The following is a 23,637-nucleotide window of genomic DNA, read 5'->3' as shown; positions in this document are numbered from 1 at the left end:
AGCCTAAGCAGGGAAACCCAGACCTCCCTCTCCCCGGCCACCTCCTCCAGCTGCTCCAGAGCCAGTTTTGGTAGCCAAGGGTCAGAACGCCAGGGCTCCCACCTTCGGCCACCACCCACATCACATTGCACCCGACCCCTATGGCCTCTATTGCAGGTGGTGGGCCCACAAGACAGCGGAACCATGTTGCTCCTCACAATAAAACAGCAAATCTGTGCAACAGCAAGATCCAGGACACTGAGGTCAGACGGGATCAGTCACGCCATTGAATGCCACAGCAGGTCAATGAAATGAAATGAGATCAGCCATCTTGTGGTAAACCAGCAGGTCAGTGAGATGACCCCCCCCGAGTAAGCAGAAGGTGGCTGATCCCATTTCTGGCCACGGCAGGACAGTCCGGATCAGTTCCATAAACCAGCAGGTCAGTGAGTTGTGAAGACACACAGAGGTGATGTCTGACGGGATTGCGGTCAGATAACTGAAGGACAAGGAGATGGTGAGAGGACCCAAGGCCAGCCAGTCCACTAACTGTGAAGCAGCAGGATGCCAGGGTGTCTCCTGGTGTTGATCTGATGGGATACGGCTGCCATACCCCCAGACGGAGCAGGACTGCCTTGGCGTTCATCGGTATTTCAGCCAGAGTGAGCAAGCGAGTGGAAGACCCCAAGCAGACAAATGCTGCATTCCACCCAGGGCCCTGGCACTCATCCGCGTGGCACTAGGACCCAGCAGGCCTCACTCGCTCACCTAGCTCCAGTGTCAGCCCGGGCTCCCTGTGCTGCAGAGAAGTTCCCATTTCCAGAAGGTGGCCGTGCCTGCACATCACTGCCTCTTCCTCCGTGTCCGTGGGGCCCACCGCCGCTTCCCCTTCTCCTTCCAGAGCATGGATGCCGGCTCAGCGGGTCAGCCTGCCATCTGGGAAGCCGCTTCGTCCTGGCGACTGGATGCCAGTGTTGGCTCTCTAGCAGCGTGGAAGGGCAGAGCAGGGGCAGCGGCGGACTTCTGCAGCCTGCATCAAGTGTGTGAGCCTCTAGCGTAGAGGAAGTGATGCTTCTTGTGGTTTTTTGAATATTTAGGGACCTTTTTTTTTTTTTATCTTTTTGACTTTTCAGTGAGTGCAGACGTGAAGAGATCACTTCCTCCTCTAGGCTTGCAACATCTGAATTTGCTGCCACAAGTAGGCACCGGGTCTTGAAATGTAAAGCTCTGCCTTGGGCACACAGTCACGCCAAGTACGAGAGCCTGAGAAGACCCGGCCCGTCATGATGGACAGACAGAAGGGGACACAAGAGTGGACTCTAACTCTCGGTGGGCACAGCAGCGGCTGCAGAGAAGCTTGCCGTTAAACGCCTGGCACAAGTGTTGCATTCGGATAGAACTTTTGACGTTTCCTTAAGCCTCGCTTCGCTTTACTTTTGAACGTTTTGAGAGACTGGGGCTGCCTTGGACTTCTTCTCCTCATTTTTGTTTGTTGGCCACAAGACCGTAAAATCTGGATTTCAGTATCTTAAAAAGACCGGCAATGGGTAACGCGGCAGGGAGCATGGAGGTGTCCCCCCATGGCAGGGAGGCAAAAGGCACACCTTCGGCGGCCTCGGCGTCACCCGTACAGAAGCAGCAGGCCACGCCAAAGCTGCCCATGCCCGCTGAGGGGGAGCTGGAGGAGCGCTTCAACACGGTGCTGGTAAGTTTACATTCGATGAGGGCCATCATGGGGAAGGAAGTTGGGGGGGGGGGGGGGGGGGCTAGGAGAACTGAATGGAGAAAAGTGCATTGAGAGCAAGTGTGCCACCGGCATGCCCGCCCTACAACAAGCAACACACTCACTGGGCCCACCTCAGGACTTGGCACCACATGGCGAGCTGGCGTTGAACTCACAGAGATGGAGAGCCTTTCAGGTTCATCTGGAGGCAACTCTGGCAGTGAAGGGGTTAAGTTGTTTAGGGCTCCAGTAATAAGGGACAAGTGACCTGGCACAACACGTGGCAGGCACAATGCGCTTGGGTGACTAATTGTATTGTTCTAGAGAAAGGCGCTATATAAAACGAGGCTTGAAATGCCCGAGTGTACTACTCACTGAGTGGTCTGCATAAAGCATTTGGAGGTCTTAAGGAAAGTCAGCTCGACCGACTCATCGAAGATGGCATTCACAACGAAAGGTGCCAAAGAAGGACATTCTACAAATAACGACTTTGAGACTCGAAGTAAAACCCGACTGTCACAGCGTCTGCATTTACTGAAGGGCGCTATACAAAAACCGACTAACTGCACATGTAAAGCTTAGAGAGGTGGAACTCCTTTAGAAAGGCGCGATATGAAATAAAGCCTGTGAACTCAGCCTGCATTCAGTGAAAGGCGCTATATGAAAATCTGCCGAAATGGATCGAATAACCGCACATACTGTATACGGGAATGGCGCCATATAAAGAACACGTCGGTGGTTTTATTGCGCACGTGCGGCTTTTCAAGAGTCATTTATAGCGCCCTTCTCACCAGCGCCAGCCGGCTCAGTCCTTAAAGGGGGCTTACACCACACTTACTCCATCAAGCGCCTTGCTTGCCGATTTCACGCCCTTGACAGCAGCTGTCGTCCCTTTTGAGAGCGCAGCAGGTGTGGAGGAACGCTCTGTGGCCGAGCGACCCTGCCGAGGGGTGCGTCCCGAGAACGACTGTCGTCGGCTCCCTTCGCCTTTTCTAGGGCCCGCCGCAGATGGGGTGTAGCGGAAGCCGCGAAAACTTGAGTGCTAAAAGTGCCGCTCCGGCACCGCCTTCTCCCAGTCCCGTTAATTTACCGCGCCCGCCCACCCACCAGACCCTCCAAAAGCGCTGAGCGCGGTGCCATCTTCAAAGTGAAAGTGTGCGCGCCTAAAAAACAACTGAAGCTGCAGAAAGTGCCCACCGCGAAGCCGCCGCCCTGCCGACGACGAGGAAGCGAAGGGGACTGATGGGTGCCGCTCCGACAAGTGTCCCGATGCTGCAGGGTTAGGCCCCAGCGCTCCGCGACCCTCAACTAGATGAAGCGGGTTTGAGACTATTATGGGCTGGCGCCCTGTCCAGGTGTGGCTCCTGCCTTGCGTCCTATGTATGCTGGGATAAACTCCACATGCCTCTTGACCTTGATTTGGATGAAGCAGGTTTCAGACTATTATGGGCTGGCGCCCTGTCCAGGTGTGGTCCCTGCCTTGCGCCCTACGCATCCTCGGATCTGCCCTGGTTAAGAAAAAAATAGGAAAAACGAATGGGTGTCACCGACCGTCCTAACCCGCTCTTCACTAAAATAAACGTTAGACTGCGCGCTCGAAACTCCAAGGGGGACCCCCCCCGACCTTCGAAAGCAAAAACAACCCGCTCGATTATGAAATTGAGCAGAGTTTGCACCGACTCGCAAGGAGGACCAAAAAGTCGACAAAAACAGGCATTTGTTTATTTCCACTTCAAGCGCAATGTAACACATGTAATAAAAATATGGCGAAGTGTGTATCTTTAATTGATATAGCGCCTTTCAGATTGTTACGTCACACCGAAGGCTGGAGGCAAAGAGCTGCTAGCGGCTTATTTACGGACTTATCAGAGCACTGCGTGGAGTCGCCGGTCACCTCTGCCATGTCGCACGGAACGCAAATCGCCGAAGACACTACGGAGTTGGGCCGCGATGCCCATCTCTGCCAAGCCTCGTGCCAGGGACTTCACGGCTGTTTATCCGGGCGGCGCCCACCAGCAGAGCAACTGTTTTGCTGTTCCCTAAGAACAGCAGACGAGGAGATTCTTCTTCACTCGCGCAAATGCCCAAGAAGCGAACAGGTGCGCCGGTGGAGGGGCAAAGTCCACAAGAGTCCACGCGTGCATGTCAGTCAGTGCAGGAGCCGAAGAGGAGGGGGCTTCGGCAGGATAATAGGACGGGTGGGACAGGGAGGGTCTGTACTTCTCAAGCCCGTGCCTGCCTGGGCGTTTCACAAGTACGCCCCTTGAAACTCTACACAGACGGATCCCCCAGGCCCAGATTACCTGTCGCTCTCAGTTTTCCTTCTCAACCCCAAAAGCAACCGCGACGCAGACCCCCACTTCCGGCTTTTTAAATTTCCAGCGCCTCCCTAAATAAACACATCAGGCAGGTGTGCGTCTGGCGGCTACTCCAATATCTACACCTCCATCCCGCAGCGTGTACCCCTGTACTCAGAATCCCACTGTCACGTAACAGTCTAAACTATCACCCCAAAATGCACAGTCCCCTAAAGACCAGCACCGACCCCAGAGTGCGCCAAGTATGACCTCTACCCAGGATCCCACTGGTCACATATTTGCATACACACGCTAAGCTGAATCTTTATTGGTTGTCCTGGGTAAGCAGGGGATGAAAGTGACGCGCAGGACTGGCGCCGCCTTCCGCAGATCTAATGAGCGCCTCTTCAAAGCGCCCATCGCTGTCTGTGCTCCTTTGGAAACGCAATCTCGTGGCCCGCGTCCACACCAGTCGTGACTCACCTCTGACTCGATAATGAGAAGCTCAGGTTTAATTCTGAGCCTAATGAGCTGCTCCGAAGAGAAAAGAGACCTACTGGCCATTATTACATCCAGCGGGGGCGAGGAGTCCGCCTGTCAGGACCCCATGGGGATAGCATGTGGACAAGAAGGAGGAAACGGGATTATTAGGTGAAATAAAGACATAGCCGCCAGGGATCTGGAAAACACAAGTCGTTGTTTTATATAGCGACTTTCACGGGAAGTACCATCATAAGAAATATGAATGACCACATAGCATCTCAAATAGATCCACTAAAAAAAGAAAAATGGCTGCAGGTGCTTTTGATCACATTTACTAAGAAAAGGCCCACCCTGACCGCAGCTACGTGTGCACCACATAATCTGTCTGTCTGCACCCCCCAAATGAAGGCTGCCAATCCGTCTGCCTGTCTGTCATCTGTCTGCACAGCCCTAAATTACGAGGTGTCCTTTAGATAGATAGATAGATCTTTATTGTCATTGTCACTTTTACAAAGGAACAACGGTCTGTCTGTATCTCCCCGTAAAGTGTCAGCTCATTCATCACTATAACCGGGCTGTCCGGTCTGTCTGTCTGCACCTCCCCATCAGGTGGGCCCTGTAACAGATGACACTCCGTCGGTAGGTCTGCACATCACGGCATTGAGTGCCGCCGGTCTGTCTGATCATCATGGCATTGGAGCTGCCCTGTCCATTCATCACTATAAGGTGATGCCCAGTTTGTCTGTCCACTCATTACAGTAATGGAGCTTACCAGCCAGTCTGTCTGTCCATACATCTCTGTAAACAGCTGGCCTATCTGTCCATTCGTCACAGCAATGGAACTTCCCAGTTTGTTTGTCTGTCCATTCATCACTATAACCGAGCTGTCCAGTCCGTACCTCCCTATCAGGTGTGCTCTGTGATGGATGACACCCCACGTGTCTCTCTGCACATCATGGCATTGAGTGTCACCAGTCTGTCCCTCTGTACATCCTTGTAGTGGATCTGCACAGCCAGTCTGTCTGTCTGTCCATACATTACTATAAGGAGCTGGAAACGTCGAATCTGTCTGCCCATTCATAAATTAAGCAGAGCTGCCCAGTCCGTCTGTCGGTCCATTCTTCACTGTTAGGAGATGCCCTGTCTGTCCCTTCATCACAGTAATGAAGCTGCTCAGTCTGTCTGTCTGTCCATCTACCTCATGTGAGCTCTCATTCTGTCTCTCCATCTACACATCCATGTAGTAGAAGGTCCGTCTGTTGTTCTGTCTCCATATCCCTGTAGTGAGGACTGCCAGTCTACCTGCACACGAGTATCAGAAGAGCTCCTGGCTTGTCTGTCTTCACATCTCTATGCACTTAACTAGAATTAGACCTGCCAGGTCTGTCCATGCATCATGTTACAGAGGTGCCAGTCTGTCTGTTACCGCCATGCAACTGGTCCATCTGTCTGCTATTCTGCACTTCATTGTGTTGAGTGCTGCCAGTCTGTCTGCCCATACATAACAGAAACAGAGCAGTGAAGTCTGTCTGCTCGCCCATCACTTTCACAGTCTGTGTCTGTATGTCTTCATCACCTGAGCTGCCAGTCCCCCCGTCTGTATGTCTTCATCACCTGAGCTGCCAGTTCGTCTTTCTGTATGTCTTCATCACCTGAGTTGCCAGTCCCCCCGTCTGTATGTCTTCATCACCTGAGCTGCCAGTTCGTCTTTCTGTATGTCTTCATCACCTGAGCTGCCAATCCCTCCGTCTGTCTGTATGTCTTCATCACCTGAGCTGCCAGTCCCTCCGTCTGTCTGTATGTCTTCATGATCTGAGCTGCCAGTCCCTCCCTCTGTCTGGATGTCTTCATCACCTGAGCTGCCAGTCCCTCCGTCTGTCTGGATGTGTTCATCACCTGAGCTGCCAGTTCATCTTTCTGTATGTCTTCATCACCTGAGCTGCCAATCCCTCCGTCTGTCTGTATGTCTTCATCACCTGAGCTGCCAGTCCCTCCGTCTGTCTGTATGTCTTCATCACCTGAGCTGCCAGTTCGTCTTTCTGTATGTCTTCATCACCTGAGCTGCCAGTCCCTCCATCTGTCTGTCCTTGCAGTTACAGCTGAATAACATGGGCAGCCTTTTCGTTAAAATGGCTGCCATGACCTCAGGTTCACCATCATTGCCTTTTGGGGGCTCCGGTTCCACATTTCCTACAGGTTGGTCCAGAGTCATTGGGATGCCATTCTCAAGTGGCACTCAACAGGCGGTCTCCACCCACCCACCCCCCCTCAACGCTGTCAGCCCTTTTTGTTGGCGATCAAAGCTGTAATCTAATCGTGTTATTCATGGCATCACACAGCCTGTCACTGTGACACTGGCAGACTTGTCACATCTCTAACACCGCATGAGAACAGTAAAGTAATATGCAGAGGAATGGCAAGCAAACTGGAATATTTAATGGCAGCAGCACCTGCACGCCGAGTGGCCCTGCATTGTGAAACTGAAAACAGGCCACTACGGTAAACCAAATCCCTCACAATAAATGACACTCGGCTCCCAGTGCTCAGATCCTGCCTGCCTCCCTCCAGTGCCCGGCCCCAGTTTCACTTCTTCTTTATGCATGGCTGACAGCAGGTGGCAAGCGCCACCTCCCTTGTAAAGACGAGCCTACAAAACCCCAAGCCCTTAATAAAAGTACAAAGAAAAATCGAAGGGGTGGGGGGGGGCTTCACACTATGGGGCAGGACTCATTCCTCCGCCATACACATTTTGTGCCCTCTCTCTGTCCCCTCAAGAGGTCACCCTGAGGCACACTGCAGCTGCTTTCCTTTTAAATGCTGACAAAGCCACAGAGGCTCTGTGGAGGAAGCCGCAGTCCGGTGGTGGCACCAGTGACAGGGGTCTGAGCCGCTTCAGTTCAAAGTGCCATGTCAGGATGGGTGCAAGCTGGCGATGTGCTAATTGGACAAGGGTGCAAATGTCTGAATAGCAATGGGGTGTCAGAGGTTTGACATCAGCACGGGAAGCAGGACGACAAATTCCTTTAAAAACAAACAAACCCCATTTTAATGCAATAACCTGACACTTGAGGACAAGCCCCCCCATCTCACCGGTCACTCGCTGGCCCATTTCAATGAAGATTTTGTCCTTCGCCGCCCCCAATAAAAATCAAGTGGTGTGGGGCGGAGTCACAAACGGTGGAGGCGGGGCCAACCTTTAGCACTGAATGTCCCAGGCTGCACTCCTCTGGAAATTCACCTGATGACTGTGCCAATGTGTCACACTGGCGTTCCTGGGACCGTCTGGGCCCGAGGTTTCAATCTTTTTATTTCTGTACGGCGCTCTTCACCGAGTGCAGGTGACAAGTTCTCGACCCCAGTTTACAGTTGTCGGTGCCCGTCTGCCAGCAGATGGGTGAGATAAGAGGACAGTGGCGCTCGGCGGTTTCCACAGACCACCCGTATTGTGATTAGCTAATTGTAAACACATTGTGTCACTCGTGAGAGGCTTTCTTACTTCCTCATTGCCCCCCCAATGCTGGGAAATATCCGGCGGAAACTGTGAGAGTCATGTGGAGCAACAGCTACGTTTGCACCATCGCTAATTTCTGTTCATGAAGTAATCGAATTTCACCAGCGTGAAACGAGAACAAAGGAAGAGGAGTGAAGGAAGTGGAGCTGTACAGCGGGGCAGAGGGTGCCACCTGAAGGTCTCCTCACTTCACCCAAGTGTAGCGTACATCAGCGTTGGGGCTGTGCCACCCTAGCAGATGTGCGCTGTCTCTTGCTGGTCTGCCCCCCAGGGTTCAAGATCCCCCCACAAATAACGACACAACACAGAGGCTCATCTCTCTGCCCACCGCTCTGCCCCACCCAACCCTCCCCCCTTGTCTTCACCTCCGAGCCTCCTGTCAGCTGTCACTTGCGGTAAAGGGTGCGGACCTTCAACAGGAAGTGCGGGCTGCTCATCCTGTCACCTTCTCACCAGTGTCACCCTAACTGACGGGTTCGTGTTGTGCCCTGAAACTGCCAGGCTGAGTCACAGTGAGGGGACAAGTCCGGGACTTGTGTTCAGTCTCCACGCCTGGCAGTGCGGGCATCAATGAACCCAAGCTGTGGAAGGAGTGTTTCGACATTGTGTCATTGTCCCAGTTTTCAGAGGGATCTGACACACCAGGCGCCCTGCGGGGACAGCCATACAGATCTCGGCAGCCTGCAGCCACAGGGGAACGCAGCGGGGCTCGGATCAATAGGCACATAATTAAAACTCAGCGCTGCCGTCCACTGCGTCGGCGCGTTACTGGGGTCGAGTCACACAGCGCCACGGCAACTAGGGGTCCAAAACGCTTACGAGCGGGACCTCCATGCTGTGGACGGGGCGCCACACACCTCCTCATTGGAGTCTCTGCATGTCACTCGCCACTAGGCCTTTGTTCATCCCTTTAATGTGTGATCAGGCACAAAAGAGGACAACATCTCAGGAGGGGACAAAAGGCCAGCAGAAGGTGCAAGCTGTCTAAACACCAGCTGACTGCGCGGTCAAGTCAGGGTCCCTAATACGAAGGGGTTCATATTTTGCAGGCTCTTAGCCCTGCAGGTGGCGCTCTAGCTGCACACAAACCTGAATAACGTAATTGCTAATCCGTGTGGCTGCATGTGTCATCGGTCAGTCAGTTCATTTATTTTATTGTCCGGTTGGCGAGGGTCGGTCTGTGTCCGGCTGAAGCTCCTTCACCACACCCATCTGATTTAAAGCAAGAAAACACAAGCGAATGGGATTCAAGTGGGGTGGAGTCACAGAGAGAAAAAAGGAGGAGACCATTCATCTTTAAAACAAACTGTTCCTCCTACTGTGGCCATGCAGGGTCACTCGCCTTCAAACAAACGCTTGAATTTGATCAGGCTGACCACTCCTGAGCAGCAGAACAGAACCACAATGCCATTCAGCTGTCTACCCGTTAATGTTTTAGGCTCCTTTTTCAATTTATGTAAAAAGGTAGAGACGAGTCCAGGGCAGGACACAAGTTCACAGCACCACCCTCAATAAGTCAAGCAGGACCGATTCACAATGGCTGACATATCAGCTGTAGTCAAATTTCAATTCTGTTTCTTTTTGTATAGCGCCCTTCAATGACACACCAAAAACGCACAGTAAAACCAAACATGCGTGCATGGGGCTGATGGGTAAGCTGGTGTAAAAATCCACAATGGCACAGGGAGAACCTGCAAAGTCCACCCTGTCACTCACTCACCAGGGGGTGGAGTCACACCGAGGAGGCGGAGTCACTTGCCTTTAAAGCAAATTGTTCCTCCTAGTGTGGCCATGCAGGGTCACGGACCCTCTAACAAACGCTTGAATTTGTTAAAGTTGACCACTCCTGACCAGCAGAACAGGACCACAATGCCATTCATCTGTCTACCCATTTATGTTTTTAGGCTCCTTTTTCAATGACAATGGCAGCAGTCCTGATAGCTTTATGTAAAAAACGTAGAGACGAGTCCAGGGTGGGACACACGTTCACAGCACCACCCTCAATAAGTCAAGCAGGACCGATTCACAATGGCTGACAAATCAGTTCTGTTCTCTTTGTATAGCGTCCTTCACTGAGCGCAGGCTCACAGCACCGTAAGGAGTTAGCGAGTAAAAATCAAATTTCAAACTTTAAAGCAGACACGTTAAAAACGCACAGTAAAACCAAACATGCATGCAAGGGCTTGTTGGGTAAAGCTGGTGTAAAAACCCACAATGGCACAGGGAGATCCTGCAAAGTCCACCCAGACCATGGCTGTACCAAGAGCTGGACCCACTGTAGCTCCCTAGACCAGTCGGGCTTTACCAGTCACTTCATGACGTCCGTATTCAACAAGCCACCATCCACAACTAAAAGGGTCTGCAATCAAAACTGCCACACCAAGATCTCCATAAGATGAGTGTCTAAATATATTTTATCTGCGTCATGATGCCCACACAACACAGCGTGTGCCCATTCAGTAGAGCATGGCTGTAAACAGACACTGTGGCCCCCCGGCCCTGTCACCCACTTAAGTTGGCGCTGCGATGGCGCCACTAACGACTTCAAGAGACGTCAGGTGTGGCCAAGCAGCACACAACTCTTTACTGTAATGGTGTCAGCAGTGGGATGTCAGGGATCACTTCATTGTTTTCTGTGATCATCCGGTGGTTGAAAGTCGTCTTGGCGTCGTTGCCTGGATTCTTATCCTCAGGAAATCCAATTCTTTTTGGAGCCCTCATTTAAAAGTCCTTTCAGCCACCACGATATGGGTTGTGACATCACAGGGTCATCGGCGAAGTGTTAAAATGTTGTCTCGATGGCAGAGGTTTGGATAACATACAACGATTTTCTATTCTGTGCACTTCTGATCTGTGGATCTTGCAGTTATGTTGTTCCTTGACTTGGACTTTTGGTTTGTGATCTCCGTTTTGGCTCCTGGTTATGACGTTCGCTGTGGTTTTTCGACTGTGTTCCTTCTCCTGCTCCTCATTCTCCCTTTAATTTTTGACTGCTCGATTGAGTCATCACATGTGGTCTGTGGAAGCTGATTAGGCTAAGAGATGCCAGGGTGAAGACAAACAGGAGACATCAGGTGGGGCTTAGCAGGACCCAAGGGTCCTGGTGGCTTATGTAAGTCTGCACCGTAGTGATGTCAGCAGTGGGATGTCACTGATCACGGTGGCTAACAACCAGGGTGAAGAATCATAGGAGGCATCAGGTGTGGCCTCCAAAAAGCCACCAAGGTTCTCTGCAACTTGCTCAGGTTGGTGCAGCAGTGGCATAAGAGGGAGGGTGTCTGGGATATCTGTGGCCTGTGCAGGCTGATGCAGCCAAGAGATGATGAATACCTGGGTGAAGAATAAGGTGGGGCATCAGGTGTGGCTTAGCAGCACGCTGAGGCTCTTAGTGGCTTGTGTACTCCTCTACTGCAGTGGTGTCAGCAGTGGGATGGCAGGAACACCAATGGGCTGTGCAGGCCGATTAGACTAAGAGAAGATGGCTGAAGAACCAGGGTCAAGAATACCAACAGTCATCAGGTGCGGCCCGGCAGCACCCAAGGTTACCCGTGACTTATGCTGGCGCTACAATGGTGTTATGAGTGGGATGTCAGGGATAATTAGCCTAAGAGAAGGTGAGCGGCAGTGCCAAGGCGAAGAAAAAACAGGAGACACCAGGTGTGGTCTGACCGGCTCAAGTGTGATTGGGATGTCAGTGATCAGGGTGCTCCTTGGAAGGATTAACTTGAATGGAATACCTAGGTGAAGAATAAGAGGAGAGTTCGAGTGGGGCCTGGCAGTGCCTAAGGGCACCAACACACGTCATTATTACACGTCTGCTTTTAGTCTTAATTATTATTTAACGATTTTCATTGGAATGACACTGAAGACAACTTGGTGCTCTAGTCCCCCAAGTGCACAGCCATTTGAGTACCCACACAGTGCTGTTTAGTCGTTGGCACACCCTCGTCCTCCCCCCACACATCACACCATGGCCACACCAATCGCGAGTGGCGTCTCAATGTGCATCTCGCTTGTCGACAGGAAACCAACCGACTGCCACTGTCACCTGCTAGGCCTCGACTGACTGGGCGGCGCCAAACTTGCCCCATCTTTCTTCTTCCTAGTGCCAACCACAGCCTCTGGGGTGTGATGACAGTTGGAGCGAGACCCCCCCCCCCCCCCCCGACTGAGCCGCTGGCCTCTGTTTATGTTTGTGCCCAGAATAATCGCTATAGATACGGGTGAGCTCATCTCGAGGTTCGTCTGAAAGTAAAAGAAATTTGAATTCCCCGTCACTTTAAGTCATCGCAGCGGAAATCAAAACCACAGCCGGAGGGAGGAAGGCCTTGAAGGTAAACTTGAAGCGCTTGAAAGAACGTCACCCTGGCCACCGAAAAACAAAGAGAGCTTCCATTCCAACCAGGCAGCCATTTTTAGCACCCGTTTGTCCCAAAGTGCTGGCAGCAACGGGAAGGTGGTAGAAGCTCAGCACCCCAACTAGAGGCACACCCACACTCACCCATCCAGCCACACCCTAGCAGAAGCTTCACAGTCAACCGCCAGCGGGCACCGGGGCCTAGTGGCAAAGCTAGAATGGAGGCCACGAATCCCACCGCTGCCTCCATGTGCGAGTCACTTCAACTGAGCACATTCAGATCTGGCAGAGGAGCTCATGAGTGCTGGCAGAGACCATCATGAAAGGCGCTATACATTGTCTCCATGGTGCCTAAAGCCATACGGCACCAAACAATTCACGTCATAAGTGTGTTCTTATATAAGACACCTCACACTAAACACATTTAAGTTCAACTGACTCCAGTAATAGACACAGAATTATCTGGAGATCTCGCCAGGACAGTGCCAAGGTGCCAACAGGAAGGTGCAGCACTGCTAGATCAGCGTGCGGCTCATAAAACAAATGGATGTTGCAATCGGATTTCAATTTGTGATAATTGCAAAAGGTGCTATATGAAGTAAAGCATCTTCTGACTCTCGAGCAGCTTCAAGTATTGTGTCCCTAAAGGTGACACCGGTATGGTAACGGCTGATCACTCGGCTCACGACATTGTATTTAACAGCAACCTACCATATATGCATGCCACATGACATCACCGCCCGTACGCCATGAATGGTCAGCCTTTTCTGGTCATCCAGGTTTGTGGGCAGAGTGGTGACTCTGAGGCAATCAGAAGGTAAACGCCTGAAGTGACTCCACTCCATTGGGCCCTTAACGTGCGATTGCCCTGTCCTGGGCATGACGTTAATCTGCATCCCACCCTGAAAGTAGACCCTCCAACCTTCAGGGGAAAAACCAGGGGGTTGGTGGCAGGATTGGCACTCCAGCCACCATAATAACCTCCCACTGTTCCGTTCCATCTGAACTAGCATGGTGCTGCAGTGTCACCCGTCACATGGCTGCACTAGGGTCCTAATCTGGGATCTCGAGGGGCTTTGTCATGTGGTGGGTCTCTCTCTCTCTCTCTGTCTTCTAAGTTTGTGGATAAGCCTCTTATGTTTTCAAATGTGAAGAGAAAGTCAAAGTCCAAGAATTAATAAAAAATAAAGTGAAGAAAATATGAATAAGCAGACCTAATGGTAATTTCACCCTATTGTATCAGCTACCCGTCTGGGTGGGTAAAGAAGAAGCAGACAATGAGGGTGCCACTCACGCACCAACCAGTCCTTCAGAGACTTCAACTTCATAGGGGGGCTTGAACCTGTGCCCACTGACACCACAGGGAGACTCACATGATGTCCCTGTAGCAGATCACGCCTACCGTACCCAGATCACATTTCGTCTAGAGTGTCTGAAACAAGGTGGGCACCATGGCGCTGTGAATTTGAGAAGCCAGTCTTTAACATTCAATCATCTAGCGCCTTTCTTCGTGAGGGCGAACTCACAGTGCGTCTCAAAGAATAGAGCATATCAAATAGAATGGAAGCACGGTATCAAAGGCAGCTTACCCAGTCCCGCACCTGTGCCACCATCCTGCCCCCATTTGTGATTTGGCAGCACCCCCCTGCCCCCCGACGCCTCATCTCAGCTCATCTTGGCTTTAACGTCCCGTCCTTTTTGGCTCTCATGTGTCCTTTGGGTAATGTAAATAACTCTGAGAGGAGCTTCATCACAGTGCAATCCATGAAATTAAGATTTTGTTTTACTGGTTGGCTCAGCGGGTAATGCTGCCACCTCACTTACCAAGCACCCTGTGTTTCAAATCCCGCTCCCAGTCAATGTCTGTGTGGTGTTTGCATGTTCTCCCCGTGTTCTTGTAGCTTTTCCTCCCACACCCCGAAGATGTGTAGAAGTTAACTGACGTCTGCCTCCAAGCGTGAGTGCCCTCCATGACAGACTGGCACACTCACCATACATGGATCTCAGTTCTGATAATTCACTCAGAACAAAAGGCACTAAATCTGAACTGTTTTATTGTCACTTAATATAAAATCACAATGAAAGGGGAGGTCATCAGAAATCCAATGCCTCGCCAGCCCCCCTGAAGCCTTTGCCACCGAGTTTTTGTTAACTACCTCAGTGACTTCAGCTCCAGTGATGGGCGAGTCCTCCGACGAGTCCCCCGACTCTGCTTCCTTAAAGGAAGGTGTGTTGGTGGGATTGAGGAGGTCCTCATAGTACTCCGTCAGCCGCCCAACTGTAAGCCCAGGTGACGTCAGCGTCACTCTGTGCCAGCTAAGCACTGCATCTCCCCACTGCCTCGCCATACGAATGTCATTTTCCATCATATCACTGAGCTCCTTCCACATCTGCCATTGCTGTGCTCCGCTTGGCCAGTCGGTTTCTGTCATCTCCTCCTTGGGGTCCCACAAGCTAACCAAGCCTGAAAGGAATCCTTCTTCAGTGTGACGTCCAGCACCAAGTTCAGGGATTACAGTCGCGCCAGGCCCCCCGAGCTCTTAATGGCACTGCATGTTGTTAGGCTGTCTTGGATGACAGGCCTGTTCCAAACATGCATGGAGGCTGGGGACAGCACCTCTGTACTGGCAAACTAAAGTGCCACCTTTAAGAAAGGGCAACAAAGTGTGTGTTCCAAATTGTTTGGGGGGGGGGGGGGGGTGGGGGGATGGGGGCACACTCCTCAGCCTCACTGGAAGGCCTATGGCAGAATTCTGAAGTGGAGTATCCGGCTGGTGGTCGAGCCGCAGGTTCAGGTTGTGGGACACGGGACCACCTCTTTACTGTTATTAGAATTCTGGGGGTGTCGTCAGAGTGTGCCCATCCAGTCTACACGTGTTTCATGGATTTGGAAAAGGTATATGACCATGTATCCCCTATGCCCCCGCCAGAGTCTAGGAGTTTAGGGTACCACACCTGGTTATATGCTGCTTCATAAGTATGGGATACCACACCTGGGGGGGGGGGGGGTTGCTACTTTGGGAATATAGGGTACCACCACAGCTGGGGGGGGGGGGTTGCTGCTTTAGGAGTATGGGGTAGCACACCTGGGGGAGTTGCTGCTTTAGGAGTGGCAGAGAGATTGGCACTACTGCTTCACAGCCACAGGAATGTTGGGTTTGAATCCAGCAGCTGGTCACTGTGTGCGTGTTCTCCATGTGTCATTGGAGGGTCTTCTTCATTATTTCAGATTTTGCCCCTCATATCAAAGACATGGAGGTGAACACTAAATTTGGAACAGGCAACTTTAGCAAATGGAAGGTTGGATTGATGAATTGTGAATTGTGCCAAGAAAGAACGTTCAAACCAATAACAGCACCAGCGTTACAATGCCCCCTGGCACCACCAAGACACTTCTCTTCAGATCTCTACTGCACTACATTTAGGAGAGTAGGAGGTCCGACACTCGCTGCATGTGAGCCCTGGCAACGAAACTACAAATACATTTAAAAATACGAGGACACCTGACGCAGTGGGACCCTCTCAGCCAGCCGGCAGCATGTCACTTGGGTTTTCTATCTTTGTAAATGATGGGCAGCAGTGACACTACGTTAAATGCCACTGAGTGTACTTTACACCAAAAAATGACATTAGAACAACACTAAAAGAGCACACAAGTGAGTGAGTGTGTGTGTGTGTACTGTGGAATAATGGGGCCGTAGCGCTCCCCAAATGCAACACACACGGGCACAGAGACACAAGTCCAAGCACACAAACACCAAACCAATGTTGCTCGGTCCCTCACTCCCTCCCTCCCTTTTCTTTCTTTCTTTCGCCTCCACTCCTCCCAGTAAGCTTTATCCACCTTCCACTCGATTCTGGTTCACTCCCAATGCACTCTGCTCCTCTTCTGGCAGCTGGAAGTGCTGCAGTCCAGGGCTATGGGACTGTACAGTCACCCACTGGAGGTGGCAGGGTTCGGCTTCCAAGCTCCTAGCCAATGGCCCAAATGCAACCCAGGTTTGGGGTTGGGGTTGCTCTCTCATGTTCCAGGGGAGGTATTGTCCCTCCATCACAGGGGCATCCCGGCCGTCTGCCACAGTATATTATAAATATATATATATATATATATACACACATCTGCGGTGGGTTGGCACCCTGCCCGGGATTGGTTCCTGCCTTGTGCCCTGTGTTGGCTGGGATTGGCTCCAGCAGACCACCGTGACCCTGTTTTCGGATTCAGCGGGTTGGAAAATGGATGGATGTATATACACACATACATATATAAATGCATATATAGATATCTCTATATATACAAAATCCAACGTCTGTCTGTCTCTCTGTATGTCTGTCCGTTTTTCACGAGAGACAACTACTTCACGGATTGAGATTGGGTTTTTTCTATAATTTGCTTGAACATTCCGGTTGATTTTGTGACTTCTGTCATCGTAGTTCACTTGCAGTACAGATATATTTGTGCTAATCCAAGATAGAGGCTGCGGAACAAGGGACCTCAGCAGTAGGGAGGTGTGGCCTCAGAAGTGGGGAGGCGGGACCTCAGGAGTAGGGAGCTGGGTGGGGCCTCAGGAGTCAGAAGTGGGAAGGCGGGACCTCAGGAGTAGGGAGTCTTGGCGAGGCCGTCCTAACTCACACATGAGCCTCCATTCCAGTTGCTCTACCTCTCGCCACGCCACATGTTGGAGTGCACCTTGCCTCCACTTAGCTAGCCATACCTGTTTGTTCAGCAGACATTATCATCCAGAGATAGAGAGAGAGATCACAGCTACGTGTGTTTTAGAGGGGGCCCTGCTCATTGTCAGGCATATCATGGCTACGTGCTTTTCCCTCCACGCGGGGGAACCACCTTCTACCCACCTTCCACTTGGCCATTGGTTCCTTGCCAACTTTTTGGTAAAGAGATCACAGCTACATTCCCACCCCTGACAGCAAAACCATATTGTATATGAAGAGGCCCTCAGATACGAAACTTATCAATATAAATTCTTGTCAATACAAATTATTACATTTTTTTTTTCAAGTTTGTCCTGTTTCACGACTATGCGGGCAGAGCCGTGGCAGACAGCTGGCACAGATCTATAGACAGAGATAGAGAGAAGCTGTGGCCTGAGGGAAGCGCTCTTCCAGTCCCCAAAGAAACTAAAAACGTGAGGCACAGAAAGGCTTTTTGGTTTTTAAAAGACTATAAAAGGGTTCCAGGACTTTGGAGGTAAAAACATAGCGATATAAAGAGACTGTGACGTCACCCCCCGTGTCCACCTTCTACCTTCTTGTCCCCTTAGAAGGACCTCCAGGTAAGGCATAGCTCTACAAAACCCCTGTGGTGGTCTACCCAGAGCTCTATCAGGTGGTATCCCTGCCTCAGTAGCATCTCCTGCTGCCAGTGGGTTCAGGGCTGAGGACTGCGCCCCCCACTGGCCTTTCACTATTTTGACATCCCCTTGGCTTCTTCTCATATCTCCACGGTGGCTACAATTGGCCTCCTGTACCCGACGGGCTCTGGCCCCTGTTGATGGAGGTCCTCAGTCACTGACCATTTACAGTACGTCTGTATGTACACACACACACACACACACACAGACTGGGTGCTACTGAATGTCACTGATCCTGTTATCAGGCCAACAATAATCCCACCCAATCCAATGAATGACAGCAGCAGGCCGGTGACATCAACCACAAGGCACGTTACAACCCTGCATTGGGGTCCACTTCACCCCTCCACTTCAGAGCTGCCCTTCCCTCTCGCCTGGACCACCTCTACCTCACTGCCTCTAAGCAAAGCTATGCTGCCCCCTGCTGGACAACAAATGGCGCTCCTCAAGAATTTACCCAGAATTCCTTGGCACCATTCAGTGTGAAGGTTTATTAGTTTCACTAACGAAAGTACAAATGGGCTTCGGAATGAGAGCCGTGCGAAGGATTACAGCACGTGATTATTGATCGCCTGTGATGGCCGGCGTGAGGCTGCTTGTTAAGTGGCGGTGACTGTGGATTCAGAAGAGCAGCCGGCTGATGGGGTCTGCCAGTGACCTCGTTAGTCAGAGGAGACGGATGAGCACAAGGGTCCCCCTTGGGCACCAGAATGGCAGCATCACTACGAGTTGGGAGGGTGAAAATAAAGTAAAAGGAGTGAAGGAGATGACTAGGGAGTGAGTGAGGGGACAACTGGGGCTACTGAGTGGGTGACTAATCCGTGTAAAGTGTGACTAGTGGGTGACAGAGGGAGTAATCAGGGAGTGAGCGATCATTAAGTCGATAGTGGACTAGTGACTCGTGAGTAAGGAGTGAATGGAGGGTGAAAGAGTGAGTCACCAGTGAGTGGGGGGTCAATAACACCCAACTGCAGAGCCAGGGCACCACACGTCAGCGCCAGCAGTAAAGGTCAGGGGTGAGTACGGTTGGCATGCAGGACCCATGGGTAAGGTTAGGAGTCACTTTTGTTAAGGTGAAGGTCTGGTGTGCTTAGCGTGTCAATCAACTATAAACGTTTATTCCCAAACTGCCAGTCTAGCCACACAGTGATGTCACTTCTGGCCTGAAACCGCTGCGGTGACGTGTGGCGCTGTGGCTCTGCAGGCAGAAACGTCTCGAGTAATCGGGGATTGAGTCATCATCATCATCATCATGTAGTATACGTGAGCACATGAGGGCCAGGGAGTAGTGACTAGTGAGTAAGCAGGGTGTGACCAGTCTACAACAGAGAGGGACTGAAGAGTGAGTGCGGAGTGACTAGTGAAGGAGTGGGCGTTGATAATTAGGGTGAGTGAGTAGCAGTTAGCAAGTAATCTGAGAGAGAAAGCAGACGTGAAAAGGGAGTGACTAACGAACGAGCGAGATGGTTAATCAGGGAGTGTGACTAATTAGTCTGTAAACGAGTGATCAGTGACTACTAGAGTGAGCGGCTGTGCGGTGACATACTGCTGGCCTGTCCACACGGCTAACAAGGCCCACACTCCACCGCCGTTTTCTGTGAACACTCTCAGGAGCACAGCGTCTCAGTGCCGATGGACAAAAACAAACATTTCTGAAAACGCAGAGACCACCGCGCTCCGGCTGGGTGGGGCTTATTATGTGGCTCTTCTCTGATTGGGTCCCACTCAGTGAAGTCACCTTCCGTGGCGTTTGTGGTGCTGCTTAGCCGTATGGAGGGACAGCGCATCGCGGTCAAGTCGGCACTCACACTGCACGGCGGAGGTGCCCGTCGTACACGAGCTCACACCGTGTGAGCACACTCGCCCCGACTGACGTGACACAATGCGCCGCTCACACTCTGTGTGTGTACCAGCGAGGTCGCGGCACCCTGAACATGAGACCACTCACACTGCCAGACAGCCCCCCTCGGAGTGCTGGTGTGGAGATGTGGACGGAGCCGGAATGAGAAATTAGGGAGTGACTAGAAGGAGAAAGAGGGAATAAAAAGTGAAGGAATAGTAAACGAGTGACTCAGAGGTGAGCAAACGGAGTGTGACAAATTAGTCAGGAAGTGAACAACTACCTACTCGCTCACTCTAGTCATAGTGAAGGAGTGACAGGGTTAGCAGGTTCTGACTCTCTGTGCTCATAAAGGTTCCCTGGGCACCTTTCGAAAAGACCCCCATCTCCGGGATAAACTGCCCTCCATATCCTGGTCATTCTGGCCCCCGTTTCTAACTGTCTCACTCTCTTTCACTCTCTCACCCCTTCACCACTTAAGTAAAGGTGTGCTGAGTGTACTGGCGTACAAATGGCTGCTGTCGCCTCACTCAGGTGGGCACTCGCTGCACAGTACTGGTCCCTCACTAAGTAAAGCGCCTCCAGTAGTGAGAAAAACACAATCCACATGTATAGAAGTTGTATTGTTATTATTATTAAACATGTAATGATGATGATGATGATGATGGTGTATATTTAGTGAGTGACTGGTCTGTGACCAACAGGAGTGATGAGTGATTAATAAGTGCACATTACCTGAAGGTGACACTGGAGACCGGGGGGCTGTCTGTCAATCTAGTGACTAACAGTCTAGTGAGTGGGTGTCAGAGTGAGACAGAGTGACTAACGAGGGAGTGAGTGAGAAGGATTCAGTATTGACGTGGGAAGAGTTGTGTGTGAATGGATGAATAATGAAGGAGTACGTGAGTAAGAGCGACTAGAGAGTAAACGAGTGACAAACTAACGAGCGACTGTCTGACTGGTGTGTGACCCCCTAACTGAGTGACTACAAGGTGAGCGACGAGCTAATCGGCAAGTGGTGACTGACCAGAGACAGTGACCAGCAGGTGACAGAATGAAGGGGGCACTGAGCATGTGCTGAACGAATGAACGAGTGACAAACAGGGGCGTGAATGAGCAATAAGAAAGTGACTAATGACTAATGTGAGCGTGCGAGTGACAAAGCAGTGTGAGCAAAGTGAAAGGGCCGGTATCACAAGGACTAAGTGACGCCAGCAGCACTGGCCGGACATCTGTGCCCCGGCTCCATTTGGCACCTTCACCTTCATGTGCTCCATTCGCCACCTCTGAGCATCTTGATGTGCTCTGCCAGGCTCGCTCTGTTTGCCTGTCCTCTGCAGTAACACCTGGCACTCGTGCCATGGGAGGCCCACTGCACGTCTCTTGTTCCGTAGCCCACTTTAGACAGGCAGCAAGATGCTGCGTGAAGCTAAATTTAGGTCGTCCTCAAGCTCTGGGAATTAAATTTGGATTTTGGAAGCAGTAACGTCCTTCACATCGCTATCATGCAGAAAAGGAAATAGGACATCTGATCCCAAATGAGATGAAAAGAAAGGTGAGACGAGCGGCCAGGCATGGACTAGGACAAGGTCAGTCCAGGGGGGCTTTGACCCCAGAGCCACCCCACAGCCGGTGTGTCTCCCTATTCGGTGCCTGAGAAAAAGTGCTACATAAAAGAGAGCCTTATAGATACCCGTCATACAAGACTGTTTATGGTGACTTTAACGGTGAAAGGCGCTATAAAGGTAAAGACACCTTGGTATGATGCACGTCAAGCCTTGTGACACAGTGGGCAACATGTAGGCATACACACTGGTGTGTCATACCTCATCACAAAAGGCACTATATAACACTGCCTGGCTGTGGTCAGTAGGAACCCAAGAAATGCCACCGGGACTTCTACCCACCAGTGACGAGCGCCTCACGTCCCACCTGCCCGGCATCACAGCAGGGGCCAGAGAGCTGCCTGAGAAAGAGGACAGAGGAACTGCTGGCAGAGACACAGTTATGGTGCAAGGCACTATATAACATGAAGGCTCACTCAACTCTAAAAAGGCGCTATATCATAGACATGTGAGACAGGACTGGACCGGGGAGGGCACACTGGAAAGAAACCGTGATGATGATGATGATGATAATAATGATAACTGATTTACCTCAAAGACGTGGCCACACATAAATCACCTCAGGTGTGGTTCAAAGCTTCTGTGCGTCCTGCTCGTCCCCAGCTGTCCTGACCACGTGACACTCAGCCCTGTCTGGTCGAATTCTTTCATGCCATCTACAATAAGTGCACTACTGGCATTGGCATGAAGGGGGAGCTACAGCCTACTTTACAACACCCCAGGCGGGCTGCCTGACAGCCACAGGACGTCACTTTGACTGCTGTGTTGTCACTTGTCACATGAGAACAAAATACAGCTGGGCTCTGACACCATGATCCAGACAGCAGATTGAAAAAGCAGGGGCCTGCAATCCCAATATAGTGCCATGCAATAAGAAACAAGACTCCGTTCTTGGCTGGTACAACTTGTTTTAAATTTTATTATGAGACTGGCTCTGCCACCCAGGGAACTGGTGTTGCAGATGCCACCTCCATTGAGACCCACTGGCAGGGCTCCATATTAAACTACTGTAACAAATGCTTGGAGATGCCACTCGCCATGAAAGGCACTATATATGAAAACTGTTGGCATATCAGGTCCTTATTGTGACATGTACAGAGTACAGTGAAAGTCTTCCTTGGATGTGCTCTCAGGGGCCACCATTAGTGAGTAGAGCTACATTACACAAAAAGACAGACATGAAAGGCACTATATAACAGACACTTAAATATAAAAGGCGCTATATAAGAGATAAAAAAGATATGAGAGGCACTATATAAGATATGGGCAGGTATAACACAAAGACTGAGTTGTCACAGCTTCTCTTTTAATCTCCTTCTGGGTCATGGGGGGCTTGTCACTGTTCTAGAAGCTTCAGATGTAAGATGGGACACCAGTCCACTGCAGGACTCCCCCCTATCTGGCCAGTTGAGAGTCACCTGCTGACCTGTCTTAAGGATGTGGGGGGCACCAGAGTGCTGAATGAGAACCACTCAGGAGCCGAGAGACTGTGCCAACTCCACACAGTCACAGACCAGCCTGGTAGTGCCAGATGTGTGGAGTTGTGAGGTAGCAACACTTGCCATTGTGCCAGCATGCCACCCTTTTTGAAATCAAGGGCTTGACGTGAGCCCGGTGTGAGTGTGTGCATCCTGTGTTCGTTCTGACAAATAAACGGGTTCAAGTAGTGGAGAATGAATGGAGCTTAATGACGTGGCAGCCGAGACAAAGCCACTAAGGCACTAAGGCAGACACCTGGAGATATCGATCACCGATGAGCCTTCTGCCAGCGCTAGCTCAAGTCACCAGTGCCAAGTGGGTGCCTGCAGCCTGTGCAGACACATCACACTTCCTCTGACAGATGCAAAGCACCGCTGATGTCGCCACTCCGCTTCCTGTTCAGAGCACAACTGAGTGCACAGTAAAGCGTCTTGAAGATAAAAGGCGGCCGCTCAACTCCGACAGCCAGTGAGCTGCTTTGACCGCAAGGCACTGGCTGGCAGTCTAACACTGGGGGCATGGGAAAATAATGGGGTTGGCAGGGCCGTCTTAACAGCATTCATTATAGGCCCCCAGGCAAAGCAGTGCACTGGGCCCCCCCTAAATACATAACCACTCAGCAAGTCACAACATACATAGATTAGCATGGAGCCCCCGGGCAACTGCCCAGTGTGCCCATGTGTTAAGATGGTCCTTGAGGGGGAGTAGAAAAAGAGCTGAGGTTTAACAGCTGGGCTGGCAGTCTAACACCAGTGAGCAAGGACGTGCTTAGGGCACAAGCTGTGAGAGTGCAGTGTGAACGGTGCGAAGTGAAGCAGGACCCATTATAATGCAGTGTGAAAGGCGCTATATGAAGGACCCCGTTAAAATGAGTGTGAAAGGCGCTATATGAAGGACCCCGTTAAAATGCAGTATGAAAGGCGCTATATGAAGGACCTCGTTAAAATGCAGTATGAAAGGTGCTATATGAAGGA

At 51.3% G+C, this 23,637-nt stretch overlaps 1 protein-coding gene across 1 annotated transcript in view; it reads left to right on the top strand.

The window, feature by feature from the left end:
- The first annotated feature begins 801 nt into the window (after positions 1-801).
- Positions 802-23,637, top strand: part of fmnl1a (formin-like 1a) — a 65,400-nt gene continuing 42,564 nt past the window's right edge. Inside the window, exon 1 of the mRNA XM_028818411.2 lies at positions 802-1,684. Within this exon, the coding sequence (XP_028674244.1) occupies positions 1,523-1,684 (162 nt within the window). The 5' untranslated portion in view covers positions 802-1,522. The remainder of the gene's footprint in view (positions 1,685-23,637) is intronic.

The sequence above is a fragment of the Erpetoichthys calabaricus genome, chromosome 14 (assembly GCF_900747795.2).
Source record: "Erpetoichthys calabaricus chromosome 14, fErpCal1.3, whole genome shotgun sequence".
NCBI lineage: Eukaryota > Metazoa > Chordata > Cladistia > Polypteriformes > Polypteridae > Erpetoichthys > Erpetoichthys calabaricus.
Note: the sequence above shows the minus strand (reverse complement) of the source record. Positions and strands in the feature narration are given on the sequence as shown.